This window comes from Podarcis bocagei (assembly GCF_964188305.1).
Source record: "Podarcis bocagei genome assembly, chromosome: 1".
Lineage (NCBI taxonomy): Eukaryota > Metazoa > Chordata > Lepidosauria > Squamata > Lacertidae > Podarcis > Podarcis bocagei.
This window is the reverse complement of record NC_138125.1, coordinates 99,033,682-99,054,951: the sequence shown is the minus strand read 5'-3', so window position 1 is coordinate 99,054,951 and position 21,270 is coordinate 99,033,682. Positions and strand designations below refer to the sequence as shown.

At 43.8% G+C, this 21,270-nt stretch overlaps 1 protein-coding gene across 1 annotated transcript in view; it reads right to left on the bottom strand.

The window, feature by feature from the left end:
- Window positions 1-277: 277 nt before the first annotated feature.
- GPR39 (G protein-coupled receptor 39) overlaps window positions 278-21,270 on the bottom strand; it is a gene marked incomplete at its 3' end in the record, with an annotated part of 134,283 nt that continues 113,290 nt past the window's right edge. Inside the window, exon 3 of the mRNA XM_081199947.1 lies at window positions 278-804. Within this exon, the coding sequence (XP_081056073.1) occupies window positions 278-804 (527 nt within the window). The remainder of the gene's footprint in view (window positions 805-21,270) is intronic.

Here is a 21,270-nt window from a genome sequence, read left to right as displayed (position 1 = left end):
AAAATCCTCAGCAACTTCGTTAGCAGCAGAATAGGTCTAGTTGTCCTGTCTTTCTGGTAAGCACTTAAAAAAACAAAAAACAAAAAAAAACCGTCACCCATGTAGAACCCATATTCATTTATGTTATTGGGAACGTAGTCTATTGAAACAAAGCACTTAAACTTGAAGGGTTTAGGTTGCAAAAAACCCTTTGTGGTGCTTTTTTATTTATTTGAAAAAAACACCCAGTTTTTAGCATACTGTATCATCCGGCTCTCTTTTTTTTTTTAATGTGGATTCACAGTTCGTGTTCACAAAGTCCATTTTGGTTAGCAGGGCTAGGATCTGTGCAAGTCTCCAGTGGCATCGTTTTCACATTCAGCTCCAGTGATTCAAGACTCAATTTCTGCAAACTGCAGCCAGGCTTGGTTTCGCTCTGAAAAGTACTTAAGAAAACCTTGTTAGCGCTCTTGGTGGAAGACTTGCGCATGGCGGATGACGCGAAGATCAATGGGCGCCGCGAGCGGCCGCTATCGGCTGCAGAATTCAAATTGGCTCTTAAAAGCTTCTGTTTGTTGGCGTGTTCCAGTGTCAGGCGACAACGGAGGACCTGAACAAACACATTCCGGAACTGCTGGGAGGAGATATTGTACAGGAGCGGGTTCACGACGGAGCTGAGGTAGAAGAACGTATCTGCTATAGGGAGCAGGGTGATATACGCTCTGAAGTAGGGGACTGTCCAGTCCTGCTTAGGTCTAGCAGCAGCCATGATCCTTCGAACTTGATTTGGCAGCCAGCATATTGCCAGAGAGGCAACGATCAATCCTGCAAGCAAAGAAAGAGGAAAGAGAAAGCATGTGAAAACAAATCATAAAATATTTAGTATCAGTTCTGCACTTACCGGCGAGGAAATGACACCAATTTTTCAGTGTTTTGCCTGACAGCTTCTTCTGCCAGTAGCAAAATTTGTTCCAAGGAAGGGGAAAAGAAGGAGCAGAGTGAGGGGGAAAAGCAAGGCACTGATTCAAGGTCACTGCAGTCTGTGCTCCGATAAGTATTATATAATATTTAAGACAGCATTTCTCTTTACTCCTTGGCATTGGTTACGTTCAAAGACATTGTCTTTCAGCGATAGTGCATTCCTCAAAAAATTATATATATTTTTCTCGTTCCTGCTCCCTTCCCTTTTCCTTCATCCCCCCCTCAATTATTATTAAAAAACTACAGCCATATTAGAGCAGGCAATACCCAAAAGATGACCAGATTCTGTTTATATTTTACAATACAAATATGCATACAACTGTATATTTGGCATTATTTTTGGTAACTTTTCTCTTACAAAAGATATTTTTACGTACTGTGTGAATGGCTCTTTATGATAAGGAGCATATAATGGGCTTTCCAGGAAAAAAAATCCAGTAGAATTAAAATATAATATGGCACATGAAAAAAACACTCAAGTATACAATGGAATTGGCAAATAGTTGCAGTTAATATGAAGTATGTTCAAAACTTTGCTATCCCATGCATTTTGTAATCACCTATAAACATATTTTCTCCACTTTATTAGGCCCTGGTGTTTTGTTTTGTTTTTCAACACGTTAGATTTGTCCTTGATCCAGTACCAGGCCCACACAACGACAGCTAATTGCTGGTTGCAACAGGGGAAAGACTCCCAGGTACTTGTAGTGCTTCATCTGCTATAGCTGACAGAAACACTTTTATATAGAGCTTTAAAATATTCAGTGTCCTTCCCATTCATTATCTTGCATACAATGGAACCTATGAGGTAAGTCGCTGTTATTGCTGCCACTGAACAGAAAATGACTTGCTTTGAACCTCATAATGGTGGTGAGTCTTGAACCGTGATTGTAGTTCAGCCTCTTAGGCTGCAATCCTAACCCCATTTACCTAGAAGGAGGCCCCATTGATTGTGATTTTAGCTGGTAGACTACAATGGGAGTTGATGAACACACACATGGTCTAGAAAACAGCCAATGTCTATTAGTTCCAGTTTAAGTATGCAAGGATTGCAGCCCAAGTTGCACTGAACACAGTAGGACCAACTTCCAAGTAAAAATGCATTGGATTGTGCTTTTAAATTTTGATTGATAATGTTTCTCTAACAGGAATCTCTTCCCAGAAACTGGATAGTATTAAAATGAATGTACTTGGAGCCTCTTTCTTTTTTCAAGGATGCACTCAGTGGTATGGGGGAAAGTGTTTAAAAAATTCTGTTTAATTATTAAACTCCTCTATAATGCAATTTCAAAGTTTTCAGCCTCTTTACCCCGCAATGGTGTTCCTTGTTTTGCAGTAAATGTGCCTTATGTGTAAAACAAAACACTTTCATAACAGAGGTTCCCCAACCATTGCAAATGTTTTCATTGATTTGTGCATTTTGCACCATGCCGTTTACTCAAGCTCCTATTTGCTCTCAGGCTAAGTTACTCAACTCAGCCTGCTTCTTTGGCAAGAGCACAAGCATTATGCTTATTTACTCTTGCCAAAATTAATCTGGCTCGTATCTAATCACTATTATATGGGAACACTAAAATAAAAAAGGTTAGAATAACTGAGATGTCCAGGATTCTAAATGGAAAAGAAAGATTGTTGTCTCGAGGAATGAAAAGGAATTTGATAATGCCGATAGAATAAATATGAATGTATATTGAAGTAGCGGGAAATTTTGGCCAGCACCTTGGAAGAGCCAGGATTGAACATAACCTTTGTGTGATAGTAGTTTTGTGAACCTTTTTGTTTTGAATGTTTACTTTTGGTTAATAAAAGAGATTAATTTTTGTAACTGAGAATTTTCTATTAATCAAAACCTTTTTGTATTTGCTGTGCTCATTACTACACCGTATATAAACACACAGATGTGTACAGTTTTAATGCCAAGGGACAGTTTTGCAACAGCAGACATCTTGGTGCGTTTGGTTTCCCAGACAGGAAAGTAACAGCTGGTGAACAAGATTGCCAGAGGCAAAGAGCAAACAGCATTCCCTAACCAAAATCAAACTGGACTGGTAGTTGCATCTTACTTGACCACTGGTGACATGGTAGCACCCTCCTCTACCACACCTGAGGGTAATAGGTTGGCTTAGAGGGCGCAGAGCAGGTTATGCAGCATGCACAGGTCTATCTTTCAACACTCCCCTCCCCTGGCAGCTGTTTGCCTAACAGTTGGGCTACGCCCCTGCTGGTGAGCAAGGTTAAAAGGACTTAAACAGAAGGAAAATGTCATTTTGTCATTTTCCTCACAGGTGCTTAAGAACACATGACTAAGTTTGTAGATATTATACTCCCTGTTTTGCATCTTCCTATTATTCTCAATCATCCTCATGGCAACAGCTGCCCATAGCAGACCCAAGGTAGGTGCACTGTTTCTTTGCCAGCTCCTAATTAGTGCATAGATGGTATAAGGCACACACACAAAATGTCCTAACAATGAATGTGATGCCCTTGAGTTTCTAGTAACACATGGAAGATGGGATTGTGAGAAGTCGCTTAATTACTTCAAATCTTGGAGCCCAAACAGGGAAGCAGAAGAGTCAAGTGGAGACTGCTTTTACTAGACTGTATGTACCATTTCATACAAAACACATTCACACATCACACTGCTGAACCATGGTTTGTTTTGTACTTGTTACCATCACTACTCACAAACTAATTTGCAAAGGGCTGCAAAACCATGTTTTTTTGGAGCTTCTTTGTAAACCAGTGTGTTTGCTGAGATTTGCTTATGATTTCAGAAACCATATAGTTATCAATTGCTCTGCCTCAAAAGGCTGCTCGCTGTCCAGTGATAGGAATGAATTTGAATCTGAATGCTGAGCAAATGGAAAACAAAAGCATTAAAGAATTCTAAACCATGGTTTCCTGTTATACTGTGGAAATAAATGATGGTATGAGCTGTTAGTTAGCACAATCATGGCTTGTTCTGATGTCTAAATTGAATCAGAAAGTAAAGAACTGCATTTTGAATGTTCCCATGACCATACAAAATTAGGCCTTGCTTTTAACATGCAGGAAGTCTCTGTACATGCAAGCAAACGTGTATGTGAGTGTACGTGTATACATGTGTACACTTACCTATTCAAACAAGCGCTTCCTAGCTCTACTTAGAAATTTACCTATTCGTTTAAATAGCAGAAACTGAACCAGGTGATGGTTCTGATTGCATGTGTTCCCTGTTCCAATGCAATCCTATAAAAGTCTGCTCAGAAGGAAGTTCAATGGGACTTATTCCCTGGTAAATCTGTACAGGTAAATGTGTACAGCCTATGCACACTAACCTAGGAGTAAGCCTCACTCCGTAGCAGTTATTTTGTAGTAGGTATGCGTGATTGCAGTGTCTCTTTACCTCCTTTGCACTTGCTTCACTTCGGGTCTGTTTCCTTCCCTCTACTACAACAGACCTGCTTTTAAAACAGGCATTTCATCACCACCTGCTCTTTGATCATTCCTCATGTAAAAAGCACAATGAGGTCATGCCCTCACTCTTGTTTCTCTGTGCTGTCATAATCATTAACAAGAACTAAAGATCAATGAGGCACAACATAGACGTCACTGAAGGCATGTAAATCTAACAAAGGTACTCTGTTTTTAAGAAAAAAAGGTAGAGCCAATTAATTTATTTTTGAACCTTTAGAATACTTTCAATTTAGGCCAGTAGCTAGAAATTTTGTGATAAGATGTGCAATCATTGTATTACAACAACAACAAACAACAACAACAACATTTAATTAAATAACTTTACGAAGTTAGGGGCTTTGGGCTATCCTAGTGCCTCTGTATTCATTGACCAAACACTGGAAGGCAGGGTCGTTTTTTCCTGAGAAAAAGTCATGCATGCCTTGCCCCCAAAGTAGAAATGATACAGATATACATATCTATTTTTCGATTAAAACTGAACATTAGGGCCCTAATCTAGGATGTTTATGAGGAGGCCACACCGCTGTGGCTATTGTGAAGAAAAAGGAAAAAAAGCAAAAGCAGGAAAAGTGGAAACAAAGGAAATAACAAAATAACATCCTAAGAGGCTGCTGGCTCAGGCCAGTGGCCCATCTATTCCAGCTCCTGCTCTCGCTGTGGCCAACCCGCAAGCAGGCCCTGAGCACAAGCAAACTATGTTCTCCTGCAGTTTCCAGCAAGTGGCATGCAGAAACATTACTGCCTCCATCCATGGAGAGAGCATATCCATAACGTTGTCCAATCAACCTTGGACAAGTTGCTGGCCACCAGTGCTTCATGTGGCAGTGAGTTACATAGTTTAACTATGTGCTGTGTGAAGAAGTACTTTCCACAAATTCTAATGCTAAAAGAAAGGGAGCTCTTCACAATCTATTTAAACAACCCTGCACAGTTCAGTATCTTAAGCAAATTTGGTTACCTCACTGCTCACCCACTTTCTACATCCCTCCACCTGAAGAACTGTCTATTTATTCCTGCTCTCTGCTGCCCTGGCCCACAATTCCTGGACCTCTCCTGTTATTCCCTTGACTGCTAAGCTTACTCAGGAGACTTGGGTGAAGTACCTTGTCTAAATAGCACATAGTACACTATGGAAACTGGACCGTCTCTATCTTCTTTTGGACACTCGCAGAATATTAGATTTGTGAGAGACAGAACTAGCCCTTGCAGAAGACACACTGGCATAGTTTAAGCAAAGCTTGTTCTTCTATATGCTTTGTTATTTTAACAATACTTTACACCATTTCTCACAGCTAGCTGGCCTGTTAATTTCCAGGATCACCCCCGGATCACCTTTTTTAAAAAAATGGTGTTTGTCATAACAGGAAGCTATGCTTTGGTTCAGACATAACAATCTTGCTCCCATGGTTTATGGAACCAAGAATGATTGTTGTTCCATATACTGTGATGCAAGAGTGCCAGAGTTTTGTTTCACTACAGTTTCCTGTGACTTCCAAACCAAGAAACTGTGCTTTAATCTATAAACTAGGCCAGGCATAGGCAAACTCTGCCCTCCAGATGTTTTGGCACTACAACTCCCATCATCCCTAGCTAACAGGACCAGTGGTCAGGGATGATGGGAGTTGTAGTCCCAAAACATATGGAGGGCAGAGTTTGCCTATGCCTGAACTAGGCTATGAAACAAGGATTGTGAAAGTCACTATACAATTTCCTTTTTTTCCTTTTTCTTTTTTGTATGCAGTCAGTTCAGGGCTAGTAGCAGGACAAGCCAGGCACACAGCTAACTCAAGGAACCTGCTGTTGCTCCTGTTTGCTGCTGTTCACTCTAAGGAAGTGCAGTGCCATAAACAAAGAAAATAGCAGCAAACTTTCCCTCTCCATCCAGGTAGCTGGGTGGATTGGGCCCCGAGGACAAGTCCAGCAAATTGATAGCGACAAAAGCATCGGAACGTGTGGGATCATTCATTGAAGGCATCTTTCCGACGGCCCTTCAAAATCTGATCTGGCACTAAGTTAGATTTAGATATTGCTGAGGTTATTAGTAATGGGTTGGTTCTGCATATCTGTCATATATTTAAAATGATCTAGAATGCCCCATCATAATACCAGTTTTATACTATTTTGAATTATATATAGAGAGAGGAGTTTTCAGTACCACTGCCTTATTCTTATTAGAACGCTGCCCCTCCCAAGTTTTCCACAGTATCCAATGCATTATAACAGCTATAGCATAACTTCAAGCTATCTTGCGGCAATTGGTTTAGGCCAACAGAAGGCAGGGAGATTTAATGCCTGTTAATCTGAGTTTTTTATTCTGCACCAACAAGGTATTTTATTGGCTTTTAAATTAAACACAGTCTCTCAAATTTACTGTTAATCTACCTTGAGTCTTCAGGGTTGTGTGGGTTATACATTTAATTAAATAAAAATATTGTTTTGGAACAAAATTCCAGCGGGCTGTCTCTTAGGTATTACAGACTGACACATTCACAGGGACAAATTACAATTTCAAAAAAACACACTGTCAGGGGTTTAGGAGAAGAGGCACGGGCAAGGGAGGAAACAGAGAGCGAAGGGGAGGAGGCAGAAGAAAAGATGAGTGATGACGACGACCCGAGATCTCCTAGTCTTTCCAGTGAATCAGAGGATTCACAGAAAGGAGCACCAGTGGCCAGGGCAAGGGGGGCACCCCAGGAAGATAGAGCCAGCTGCACGACGCGCCCACGGCCGGGCACTTTGGCAAGGAGAAGACGGTGGAATTAGTAGCCAGGGATTTCTGGTGGCCTGGAATGAGAGGGGAGGTCGCAGACTACGTGGCGAGGTGTGACACCTGCCAGAGGGCCAAACCAGTGCACAGACCGCCGGCCGGACTGTTGGAACCGCTGCAAACTCCGGTCGAACCTTGGGAAAGGGTGGCCCTGGACTTTGTCACGGATCTGCCCAGCTCAAGGGGCAAGACGGCAGTGCTGGTGGTGGTGGACCTGTTTTCCAAGATGGCGCATTTCATTCCGGGTGCTAAGGTGGCCATGGCGGAGCAAACCGCCAAACTGTTCATAGACCACGTGTTCAAGGTTCACGGTCTGCCACGGTCTATTCTGTCCGACCGGGGGCGGCAGTTCATCTCGAATTTCTGGCAGAAGCTGATGGGCTTCCTGAACGTCAAGATCAACCTGGCGTCGGCGAGACACCCGCAGACCAATGGGCAAGCGGAGCGGGTCAATGCCATCATGCAGCAGTACCTGAGATGTTATGCAAATCAACAGCCTGCGACGTGGGTGGATTACCTGCCGCTTGCCGAGTTCGCCTACAACAACACGAAGCACGTGTCCACGGGGGTCACGCCGTTCTTCGCCAACAACGGGAGGCACCCCAGAACCTTCCCGGGACTGGAAAGAATGGGGGAGGGGGAGCCGCAGACAGCAGATGCGTTCGCGTCGGAGCTGCAGGAAGTCCACGATCAGCTGAGGCGCCACCTGGAGCTGGCCAAGCACGCATACAAGGTACAAGCAGACAAGCACAGAAGGGTTGGAGAAGAGCTCCACGTGGGAGACTGGGTTTGGTTAGCAGCCCACGCAGTGCCGGCCAGGTCGTTGGCCAAGAAGAAACTAGGGCATAAGCAACTGGGGCCCTACCAAGTCGAAGAGCAGGTCAACCCGGTAGCTTTCAGACTGGCACTTCCGGAGGGTTCCAGAATGCATCCGGTATTCCACAGATCGGTGCTCACTCCCTACAAGGCACCGCACAGGTTCCAGGAACCCGGAACGGCGCCGAGTCCGGCCAGAGACAGAACAGGGCACGCGGGAGTGGCACAGAAGGAGCGCATCAACGAAGTCACGGAGATTTTGGACTCCAGATGGGGGGAAGAGGGGGTAGAATACTTTCTCGCCAAGGAGGGCACCCCGGCCAGTGCGAACAGCTGGGTGCCGGGCTACGCCTTAGACGAACCTCTGCTCAAAGACGAGTTTCATGCCCTCTTCCCACATAGACCTATGCCAGCAGACTTTTTCGACGACTGGCTTTTCACGCCCACGCTTTCGGCCAGCACGTTCCGGGGGTTCGACTCGGACGAGGAACCGACACGAGACGTCCGTTCCCCGGAGGGGTCACCCTCGGGATCCGCCTCAGAACCCTCGTATTGGTGGGACGATAGGCCAGAGGAGCAGTTCCGCAGAAAGTGGCTGGAATGCTCAGGACGAGCAACGCCGCCAGGAGGAAGTGAGGGAGAGACGGACATGGACATTTTCGGGGACGACCCTGGTTTCGAGCACGGCGGCACAGAGATGGAAGCGGAGGTGACCGTCGTCGACGAGAGCAGGGAGGAAGACCCGGGAGAGTTCAGATGGAGGCCAGCCACGGGAAGCGACCGATATCCGACGTTCGTCCCTTTGCAACAGCAGCCCCCAGCTCCAGCACCGGAAGGAGGGGAGGGGGGAATGGGGGGCTTCGAGGGGGGGATGGATGTCAGGGGTTTAGGAGAAGAGGCACGGGCAAGGGAGGAAACAGAGAGCGAAGGGGAGGAGGCAGAAGAAAAGATGAGTGATGACGACGACCCGAGATCTCCTAGTCTTTCCAGTGAATCAGAGGATTCACAGAAAGGAGCACCAGTGGCCAGGGCAAGGGGGGCACCCCAGGAAGATAGAGCCAGAGGGGACTCAGGGGGGAGCAGCTGGAAATCGGGACCAGCGTCACCGCCAGGAAGCAGGGAAGAGGAAGGGAGCCAGGGGGGAAGCGCTGGCAGCTCACCACAGGAGGGAGGGCATGAGTCAGGAGTGGCCACACCTCCATCGGGGAGCGAAGAAACGGTTAAGAGGAAAGTGGAAGGTTGGGCGCGCGCGCCAAGTTCAAATGCAGAGGAAGGCGGCGCAGTAAGCAGCCCCGAAAGGGAACCAGGTCCTAAAGCCCGGCGCAAGGAGGCAGGAGGGTCCGGGTCAGCGTCAGAGGAATCCCGGAAGGAAGAAGCCCCGGGGGGTAGAGGGACCCAGAGGAGGACAGTCAGGCGGAAAAGGTGGAGCAAGGCTAGGATATTAAGTTGGTGCACACGGGGCGGAGATTCAGACGGAGCTTCGCCGATCTAGCTACTAGACGTAGAGTTTGCGCGCAGCAGCGTGAGAATGGAAACTGTAATTCAATAAAGACTTTTACTTAATGATCGCTGGCTAGCGTGATCCTCTGTGAGCTAGGATCTTCAAGCAGCTCTGACACACACCATTTGGACAATACTGTGTGCCAAAATTAGCATCCGGGACTATAAAACAAGACAAAAACACCGCATTACAGTCAGATTTTGTTCTTATCTATATTCTTGGGCTTTGACCTTCACTGAGAGTATGAAATGTTGCACATGCAAGGTTCTTCCTTAGATTCTTCAGAAGGCACCAAACTGCTTGGTTGTACATTCAGCAAGTGAAAAATGAGTTGTTAGTAACCTTGCACGATACTGTAGAGGTTAGTCTTTCATGGGGCAGAAGGAAGGCTGTGTGTGTAAACTTTGTCATTTTTATAAGCACAAGTAATTGCTCATCTCTCTTCCTCAGGGGGAAAAAAACATCCTTTGCTTTTGCAGAGATGTGAATAAACATGGCGGGGGGAAGAGGTGGCAAGCAGTTAGGCAGGCAGGGAAACCCCAACCCAAAACACTTTACGTTTTGGCTCAGACGCTTAGGAATTACCACAAGCCTCCAAGGGAAACTGTTATATTCTCATTCAAGCCATAATACGATAGTGCATAAAATCCTTCCACTCTGTTTAATGTGCTGGTACAACCAATACAAACCTGAGTATGACAAACTGAGAGAGACCGAATAGGCTATGCATAGCAACTACTACTGCTTTATAAATGGGCAGAGTGGGCTTAAGTAATGCAGTGTGAACTTTTATGTGGGCCAGTAAAGCAAATGCTCTTATAACACAGGAAGCAATATTTTCTATTAGACTGAGCAGCTGCTCCATCTTAGAACCTATTCAGTGGTCAGGGGCTTAGTGTGCTTTCAGAATACTGCAAATCTAATCAGAAGGTAAGGAGAGCGGTGGTTTTATTCCCCCCCCCCCATCCAATTACTGTACCCAAACCACAACAGTCATTAGATGGCACATACTTTTAAGAGAAGCCTTTGCAGGAACAAAGTGTCCATCTATAGCTTCAGCTTTTAACATAGTAAAAAACAAACAGTCTTTCACTTATATTTCTACACTTTCCCCCTCCCTCCTTCTGTCTGCAAAAGGTGGCATGGTCCAGCCAAACATAAACACTTCTAAGTTATAAAATATGCTAAGTTGATTTGTATCTCTATCTGTACTGTATATTTCTATATATATATTGAATTGTGGTCGCCTATGGCTCTGAGTAATAAAGATCCACTATCAGTAAGTCCCAGTAATCTACAAGAAAGAGTTAAGGTCACCACTGAATCTTTCCATGCACATTACTAAGACTTTCAGCGCATGGCTACACATGTCTACTCAGATGGTAAGCCCCACTGAGTTCAATGGGGTTTATTCCCAGGTAAGTCGGTCTAAAACTGCAGCCTTAAAAATGCAGGATTAGGTTGGATTTTGTTCTACACAGTCCCAAAGGATTTGAGTTTTTAGACTCTCTACAGAAGTTCAAAACCAGAGTAGAAGTCATTTTTCCTAAGGTTGCAGCAGAAACTACATTATTCAAAAATCATGGTTGCAAATAAAAATATTGCATATTGATGTAATGCAGCGTAAAACACATGTATCCAAAATGTTGATTATCCTAATGCCTTGTTGCAGCATTTAAGACATCATATAAGCAGATAATCCTACACCCAAGCCGGCTTATTACAAAAACCCATGGCGGTGCTCATGTTAAAATAAAAACAATTATCACAATTTATTAAATAGCATTCACACCAGCAAAACAGTCGCAGCAAAGTAAACGTAGCGTATTAAGTGCCAACAGCATAACTCTGCCTCACTGGCACAGAACAGAAGAAACTTGGCAGTCACTTTCCCCTTAACAATTCTTCCTTTTTATGACTCAACAACACTCCCTCAGGCAAGAGGATTCCAAACTCAGCTCATTACTATCTGCATCTTTATTGAGGATTTTAAAATACATTCTAGAGAGCGGCAGAGAACACCGGATCATTTACTCACTCCAAGATTAATATGCATTCATCTTATGATGCTTTTAAAATGTTAAGTGTTGGGTTTTTTAAAATGTTAAGTTTTAAGGTCTAAGCAAACCTTGTCTCACAGCAGCCTCTCCAGAGAGACCAATTAACCCATAGAACCTGAGTCATCTGATGAGTTAAAGACTGCTGCTGTTGTTAGGAGTGCTCAAATATTTATATCTGTATCTAATGCTGACCCCTGTTAACCATTTCCATAGTCACTTATATTTCAAGACTCCATTCCGGGTAGCCCAATTACTTGTATGAGTCACAGGATATAGGTGATTCACTGGGACCAAGACCAACTCATTTACAAAAACAGTACTGGCATGAACAAGGTTAATTACCAAAAGGATTTTTTTGTCATTAAATTAATGGCACAAAAGAGGATTCCCAGCATCTGTTTATACACTGACATTTAAATGGTAATTGTCAGTGGAACATAAGCATATGGCTAGTTGCGTTCCGAGTGGACAAAAATGTACATGACTAAGTTTTAAAATTTTAGCTTTTCATTTACCTGACCTGGCTTATATATATATACCATAGTTAGGGATAAGTTGCGTCATTAGTCTCCTATCACCTTTCTGTATTATTTATATTTATAAAACCGGCGTCATAAAATCCCCCAATGGGGAGTTTATTTTTAAAATGTTACACAGTTCTGTACCATGTGGCCACTTTTCATTTGCAGCTACTGAATGTTCTTCAGCAAAGAGACAAGGCAGTGTGGTGGGAGAAAAGACTTTGAAAAGAAATCAGGAGAAAAGGGTAGAAACAAAGATCTAGGGATATTGGATTACTGTTTAAGAAAAGGGAGCAATCTGAATTAAAGAATCTGAATAAAGAATTACATGGGCTCAATTTATGGTTGAATCAAAATTTGTGCCCTGTTGTGGTACTGAGGAGCTTTAGCCTACTTCCAATACAGAAACGCACACAGCCTATGTCCCAATAATCCTATATTCCAATATAGGGGGGGACGGACGCGGGTTGCGCTGTGGGTTAAACCACAGAGCCTAGGACTTGCCGATCAGAAGGTCAGCGGTTTGAATCCCCGCAACGGGGTGAACTCCTGTTGTTCGGTCCCTGCTCCTGCTAACTTAGCAGTTCAAAAGCACGTCAAAGTGCAAGTAGATAAATAGGTACCGCTCTGGTGGGAAGGTAAACGGCGTTTCCGTGCGCTGCTCTGGTTCACCAGAAGCGGCTTAGTCATGCTGGCCACATGACCTGGAAGCTGTACGCCGGCTCCCTCGGCCAATAAAGTGAGATGAGCGCTGCAACCCTAGAGTCGGCCACGACTGGACCTAATGGTCAGGGGCCCCTTTACCTTTACAATGGTAAAGCATGTTCTATGCATATACAAGTTCCACTGCTATGGCCTGTCGGCTACGCAAATAAAGTCTATTGATTGATTGATACAAGTTCCAATATTGCCCTGGGAAATATTTCTGCATAAGATCCTTGGAGAGCTGCTGCCAGTCAAAGCCGACAGTGCCACTGGGCAAGGTGAACAGTACAGACCTGTAGATTCATAGGTTCACAGATGTTTTATCATATACGCAAGAAGTATGTCACCATAGAGGTGAACCATTGATAACAAAGGTGGCTAACCTGTGGCACCACAACTTTTGCTGAGCTACAGCTGCCATCAGTCCCCACCACCATAGCCAATGGTCAAGAATAATGGGTGCTGTAGTCCAATATCTGGAGAGCATCTCTGGCTGCCCCTGAGGAAACCCCTACAAACTCTGTATGAACTATATGGTCAATTGAACAGAAGGAGGTAATTTTCACTTATTCCTCCTAAAACTTCATTGACCATTGGACCCACTATTGGTCTTGTCTGCTTAATCCACTGGAGCCTGTCTTCACATGCAGTGAAAGTACCTAACTCACCAAAGGCTTGATATTCATCAGCTACCTTCATCAGTCAAAGCAGTTTCCCACAGTGAGAGCTGACAAAGCTGGACAAACTATCCCAGAAGGAGCACAAGGTACTACCCCCCCTGCCCTAATACCCCATACACCCCGTAATGTAATTCTTTAAATCATGTGTATAGTATACCTGACCCATGTGTATAGTATATCTGACCCGTTCCAATTTGTATCTCACCTTGAATGCTTCAACTTAGTCAAAGTTACAAAGAATTACACTGGCCCTCAGGCTACAGTTCATATATATGCTAAACAACAAAGCACCTAATGATGGCACATGGCAATGGAGCTGGTACATCACCCCTTTACATTTCTTTTCAGAGGTTATGCTTTGTTTACTCAAGGACAAATATTTGTAACAGCTAATTAGAAGCAAATTATATTGATAATGTTGGAAGTATCACAATTCATTAATCAGAGACATAATTATTGACTCTGCTTTACCTTTGTCAATATTTACAAAGGAAAATAAATTAGTGCATTAACTGAACCAGCCTATCAACACACTTGGGTCTATGTCTATATTTAAAAAAAACTCTGAATTTCATTTGACTGCTTTGTAGTCTCAAATGTCACAACTTCCTTGAAAGAGACTCACATTCTAAAAGATATAAAACTGCTATATTATTGCACTACTATTTCTTCTGGCATCTTCCCAAAATTCATATTGTAAAACAGCTGCAAAGGAAGCATTTATTTATATTTTATCCTGCCCTTTCTCCAAGGACACCAGTGAGGATATCTGATTCACACACACACACACACCCTGCTCCATTTATCTCTACCACAGTCCTCTTAGGTTATACTGAGAGAGTGCCGCTTGCAGCAAGTCTTCCAGTAAGGTTCATGGTTGAGTGGAGCGTTGAACCAAGATCACCTTAGGCTTGGTCTGGTACTCTAATTACACCACTACACAGGGTCGGCATCACTTGCATACCCTGCAATTACAGTGGAACCTTGGTTCTCAAACTTAGTCCATTCGGCTCCCGAAACCATTTGAAAACCAAGGCACGGCTTCCGATTGGTTGCAGGAGCTTCCTGCACTCAGGCAGAAGCTGCGTCGGATGTTCAGCTTCTGAAAACTGGAACACTTCCGGGTTTTCGGTGTTCAGGAGCCAAAACATACGAGTACCAAGGCAATCAAGAACCAAGGTATGACTGTAGTTGTTGGCTGTTTGGTAACAGCTCCAACTTCACACATGTTCCATGGTGAGCTGAGGAGAGCTACATTATGATGATGATGTATAGTAAATGATGTTATATTTGCCAGAATGCCTTTGAGTCCCTCCTTTCATGTCAAATAATTTCCATTTCGATATGCTGGTTCCTTAGGTTCACCAGTGAATCCGAGAGTTAACTAGGGCAAGCTGCTACGTACTCATCTCCTGTCCAGCCAAGTTCTCCTTACCTCTTGCAATCTAACCGCCTTTACATGACAGCCTCAGGAAAAATTCTGTTGCCAGTGTTCAGGTCTGCACAGATGTATCTGAAGAATGTAGCCACTGCAGCATAACTAACTGCTCTGCAGATGATAGAACTAAATGCAACTACAGCTCTCGGGGGCTAGATGTCCTATGTGCATAAAGCCAGCAAAATTATAGAATTGGTACCATAATTGTGATTAGCTTAAAGCGTTTAAAGGACAGATGTTTTCCCTAAGAATTTCTGATTTAGCAAAGTTCATAGCAAAGTCATAATGGTTGCCTTTGGATGGAGTTTACTGGCCGGTGGTTCCCAGCACACGTTTTCGCACACCGTCCAAAAACACTTGTAATCCAAATGAAGGTCCTCCAGGTCTTTCCAGTTACCGATCTACCCAACTGCTTCCCAATGTTTTGTATAAATTTAGCTCTTGCCAGGCTTCATTCGTCAAAAGCTTATAAATTTTAGATACAGCTTTTTCTTCTTTTTACCAGTGGTGTGTAAAAAGAAAAAGAAAGGTCAATGAAATAGCTGTTGGTTGAAATGAAGGGGGAGTGAAAAGTGTGGAATTTAAAACTTTTTGTGGCTGTATAAACACACATACCACTGAGTGCAGGGGCATTAAGGAATTTTGTAAATGTAATGCCACAGGGACCATGTCACTTTGTCAGCCGCATTCTGCATCTCACTCCAAATCACAGCAAGTTCATAAACTGGGGATAGTGTCACACTCTCAGTGATAAAATGTGTTATTGAAAGGGAAACACTGCTATAAGGGAAGGTAGCATACTGATGCTTGCTACAAGGGAGTAACAACAGCATATCTTGTTTGCAGTATGAACTGCTTGCTTAGAAAATCCCTAAGCTCCTTTATCTCAAATAGAGCTACAACAGAGCTAACACAAAGTAATGACTCTCAAAGCAAATACTCAAACATTTGCTTACTTTAATGAACACCACTACTGAATTTGCAATTGTGTGAAATCAGAATTTTTTTTAATTTGCACTCCTCAATATTAATTTCAGCTGTACATTCCATACTTATTACTTTGAGTGATGCTCTGCTAAAAGTATGTTCTTAGCCCATTTCGTTTGCTTGCAAAGTTTTTTCTTATAGTACACACATTGCTATTGATTTCTCTTTTTAATATTATGAATTTACCAGTACCTTGCAAAAAGATGTTCCAGCAGCACTGGAAGTAACATAAATTGCTACTTAATATTGACTATTTTATATACACTACACAATTCTTTACAGTGGTACCTCAGGTTACAGACGCTTCAGGTTACAGACTCTGCTAACCCAGAAATATTACCTTGGGTTAAGAACTTTGCTTCAGGATGAGAACAGAAATTGTGTGGCGGCAGTGGGAGGCCCCATTAGCTAAAGTGGTGCTTCAGGTTAAGAACAGTTTCAGGTTAAGAATGGACCTCCAGAACGAATTAAGTTCTTAACCCGAGGTACCACTGTACTTAGAAAGGTAGGGCCAGAGGCCTCTCACCGGAGACAGAATATGCACATGGTGCAGCAATTAACTCCGCAGCCACCTGGTACCATGTAGGTTGGGGTTAGACATTTAGCCTGAGGGCCACACTCCTGCATGGGCAGCCTTCCAGAGGCCGCTTGATAGTGATGGCGGTAGCATAAAGTTAGATAAAAATAAGCAAGAAGTAACTTTTTCATGTCATCCTCACTGCTGATTCAGCCTTTATACTAAAGATGAACTGACTGCAATTTATTTTAGAACTTAAAAATTAAAATTCATTTTAAAATCTATGGTGTTTTTTTTAAAAAAACAATGAAGAATGATCAAACCCTTATTCATGCACACAGATTATTAAAGCCAAGGTCTCAGTACCTGTGACATTTGAGACCACAAAGTAGTTAAATGAAATTCAGAGCTCAATATCCCCATACCAAAGAAACTGCCCCAAAGTATAATGCCATAATAATAAAAGATCTGTTCAAGGGCATGAGACAGAAGAATATAGATATAAAATACAAGCAATGCTCCAAAGATTCATGCAGAATTATTTCTTTTGTCCAGTTGCCTTTTATTTTGACAAAGGATATGTCTTTATTACTGAAAATGTACTTTCCAAAACAAATCCACTTTTAAATTCAGAGGTGCAACCATTCAATTGGGTGTGCAAACAAAGTTTTGTTGTTGTTGTTTTAAAGACAAAATTCAGCCAGCACAGCATAAGCCAAATGAAGCAGATGTTGTCTATTGCAAGCTGGCTGCAGAATTCAATGAATAATCAATTGCTCAATACATATACCCAATGAGACAAAACATGATATGAGATGTCATGTCATAAAGATTCCTGCCAGAAAGACAGGCCTGAGATATTTCTTTTTTAATACCGAACCAATCACCACGGTAGGACTCAACAAAGCTTTTTCAAAGAGAGTATAAATAAATGCATCCTCTTAAGACAGTCAGCCATCTTGATAAACATCGAATGAAGCAATGGTGGGGTAACAGTTTTTTCACACAGTAACCAAGAAATAAACGTGAAATCATTACAAAGTTAGTTAATGAATTAAAGCAAGGGGCGGGGAATGACAGCCGGCGTATCATGTGAAAACTGGATAGTACAGTTTACTCTGAAAGATACGCTGTACAAGCCTATGCATGTCTACTCAGAAGTAAGTCAAACAAAGTTCAATGAGATTTACATCCAGGTAAGCGGAAGCTACCAGCATGAGTTTGACCAAACTGCAGGAGGCAGTGGAAGACAGGAGTGCCTGGTGTGCTCTGGTCCATGGGGTCACGAAGAGTCAGACACGGCTAAACAACAAGAAGTGCACATAGGATTGTAGCCTATGTAGAAAGACAAGACAAGATCTTCACCAATATAAATAGTATATCAACTGCATGTTGACCCAGAGTTTGTGATGAGCAAAACTCATGTTCTAAGCCAGTCAAACAATAGTTAGGAACATTCATCAGGCTCTCGTGCCTGCCTTCCATCTCTTTTCCCCCTTTCTCTCTCTGCCTCTTTGTCTATGTGTGAGAAGAGGAAGATTAGACATACAAAATACAAACACACTCACAGGCAACCCTGCCTCACACACTTAACTCACATACCTGTGTGCTGTTTCAGATCAGGCTTTTAATGCTTCTTTTATGCAACTTTCAGAGGGGTCAAGATGATGTTGTAAGCCAATTGCAATCCACCTGTGTTTTCCCACTGCTTATTACAAGTTTTTTTTCTTTCTGCAGTAACTCCATAAAAGAGCGAAAGAGCAGAACAGCAGCACAACCTCTTCAGGTGTGAATAGGAAAATGTGCAGCTGAGGCACAGAGGGAGGAATTATCCCTGGGAGAGGTGGATGGCATGTTTGGAATGGCCCTACATTCTCTATTACTTGATGTGCATTTCTGGTTTCAGAGCTATTTCATATCTTGGGCCTCGGAGTCATTTCCACGGATCAACTGGCTCTCATCCTTAAATAATTGCTTCCTGGAATTAGGATTCCTCAACCCACACACTTCAATTAGCTATTTAACGGGTAGATTTCATTGAAAACAGCAGCGCTTGCTTGCAAGTACAGAATGTAGGTTGTGACTGTAACCCTGAAAGCGTGCAATCGCTAACCCTTTGAGGAATGCTTCGTTTATTTATTTATTTTTATTTAAACAACAACACAATGAACAAGCAAATAAAACCAGGCTGCAAAGATTTCTAGCTCGTTCTAAAACTGACTAGGATTGGGTTGTCTGATTAGACCTGCTTATTGTCCTGTTCTGCAAGCACTCTTTAAAAACTCTCATTGGCTGCAAGTCTTCCAGCAAGGTTCGTGGTTAAGCAGGGGCGCTGACTTATAAAAAACATTGGGGGAGCCCGCGAAAGCTCATGAATAATAAATAAGCTCATGAATATGCAGATAAAGTGGCGCCGCCTCCTCGTGAGCGAATAGGGGAGAGCGTGCTGCGCCTATTAATCAGCTCCGAAGGAAATTGGGTGGAGCTTTTGCTCGGGAGGGAGGGCAGGAGGCATGCAGCCCGACCCTGTGCATTTTGGGCTGGGGGAGGGGCGGCGGTGGCGCTCTGCTGGAGGGGCGCCCGAGATTATTGGGGGGCAGAGCCCCCCCAAACGAATTTTTGAGGGGGCTCGGGCCCCCTCAGGCCCCATGGAGTCGGCGCCTATGTGGTTAAGTGGACTGTTGAACCAAGATCACCTAAGGCTTAGTCTGGCACTCTAATCACACCACCACAGGCAGCAGGCTCTCCTTGGCTGTTCATCTTTAAGGAGAGGCTGATGATCTGCAGGCATGCTGCAGTTGTAAACTGCATTGTAGACCCTGCATTGGGCAGTGGGATTTCCACGCCCGCCCCTTCCAACTCTCTAATTCTAAGTGCAGCCAAACCCTACACATATCTGGGCTAGGGATCTGGGCTTCCCACTGGTGGCTGGTCTTCCAGACAGGCTTGAACTCTAGCCCTTTTTAAGAGATGAGGTTGACAACCTGAAGTCATACAGGGGACAGTTCATGGACGCATGATACGATACGATACGATACAATACAATACGATACGATAATCTTTACTGAAATTGAAAATCTACATCAGACATTCAGAAACCAATAAGCCTGCTATCCTAGCTATCCCAGCCAACATTCTCAGGATCCCCAATTCTATGCAGTGGAGGGAATAGAAAAGATCCTTTCCACAGCAGGCCAATACCTAGCACTGCATTGAAATCAAACCTGGGAAGAGGAGGAAACAAGCTATAGTTGTTTTGAAACCTTTTCCCCGCTCCTCTCCCCTTGCCTTTCCCATCCAAACCACATTCATGAAAAGGCAAAAAGGCTACAGGCGCTTCGTGAATGCTTTCTGGATACAACGCAAAAGACTGAACAGACTAAATATGTGCTGCAACAATAACTGGCAATTATATTTCCTTGTCACCCCTTTCTCACACTGGAAAAAGAGGGTAAGATGGTTATGCGGTTGGAGGATGGATGGCGGCTAACAGATTGAGGTTGAATCCTGACAAGACAGAAGTACTGTTTTTGGGGGACAGGAGGCGGGCAGGTGTGGAGGATTCCCTGGTCCTGAATGGGGTAACTGTGCCCCTGAAGGACCAGGTGCGCAGCCTGGGAGTCATTTTGGACTCACGGCTGTCCATGGAGGCACAGGTCAAATCTGTGTCCAGGGCAGCTGTTTACCAGCTCCATCTGGTACGTAGGCTGAGACCCTATCTGCCTGCGGACTGTCTCGCCAGAGTGGTGCATGCTCTGGTTATCTCCCGCTTGGACTACTGCAATGCGCTCTACGTGGGGCTACCTTTGAAGGTGACGCGGAAACTACAACTAATCCAGAATGCGGCAGCTAGACTGGTGACTGGGAGCGGCCGCCGAGACCATATAACACCGGTCTTGAAAGACCTGCATTGGCTCCCAGTACGTTTCCGAGCACAATTCAAAGTGTTGGTGCTGACCTTTAAAGCCCTAAACGGCCTCGGTCCAGTATACCTGAAGGAGCGTCTCCACCCCCATCAGTCTGCCCGGACGCTGAGGTCCAGCGCCGAGGGCCTTCTGGCGGTTCCCTCATTGCGAGAAGTGAGGCTACAGGGAACCAGACAGAGGGCCTTCTCGGTAGTGGCGCCCGCCCTGTGGAACACCCTTCCAGCAGATGTCAAAGCGATAAACAACTATCTGACATTCAGGAGACATCTTAAGGCAGCCCTGTTCAGGGAAGTTTTTAACGTGTGACATTTTACTGTATTTTTGGTTTTTATGGAAGCCGCCCAGAGTGGCTGGGGAGGCCCAGCCAGATGGGCGGGGTATAAATAATAAATTATTATTATTATTATTATTATTATTATGTCTCAAGTTCCACAATAGCTGCTGTAATTAGTCACACTGTGTTCCGACATCTCTGTTCACATTCCCTGGCTCCTATGGCTGAGGCTTTGGTGTTTCAACTGGAGGTTCACCTGCATAGTTCTCCAGCCTTCGTTACCCTAGGATATGCAGGGCAACATTCATGAAGACCAGATAAAAGTAGTTTCGCTACCCCCAGCCCCAGCCTATGGGTCACACAAACCCCCATGTACAAAAAGACAGAAATGGAAAGGAATAATATTCTGGAGAAATTATAATGGTAAAATTTAGGAGCCAGAAAGATGGAGCGAGTTACATTTAAACAGCAATGCTGCTAAAAGTATACAAATCTAAAGCATATTCAACAGGTGTCTGAACAGGTTTTAATGAAAAAGATTCTAACAGAAGAAATGCAAGAATGTGAAAGCCCTGCAGAATCAGGCCAAAGGCCCATCTCATCCAGTGCTCTTGTTTTCAGTGGCCAACCAAATGTCCATGGGAAGTCCAAAAGTATGACCC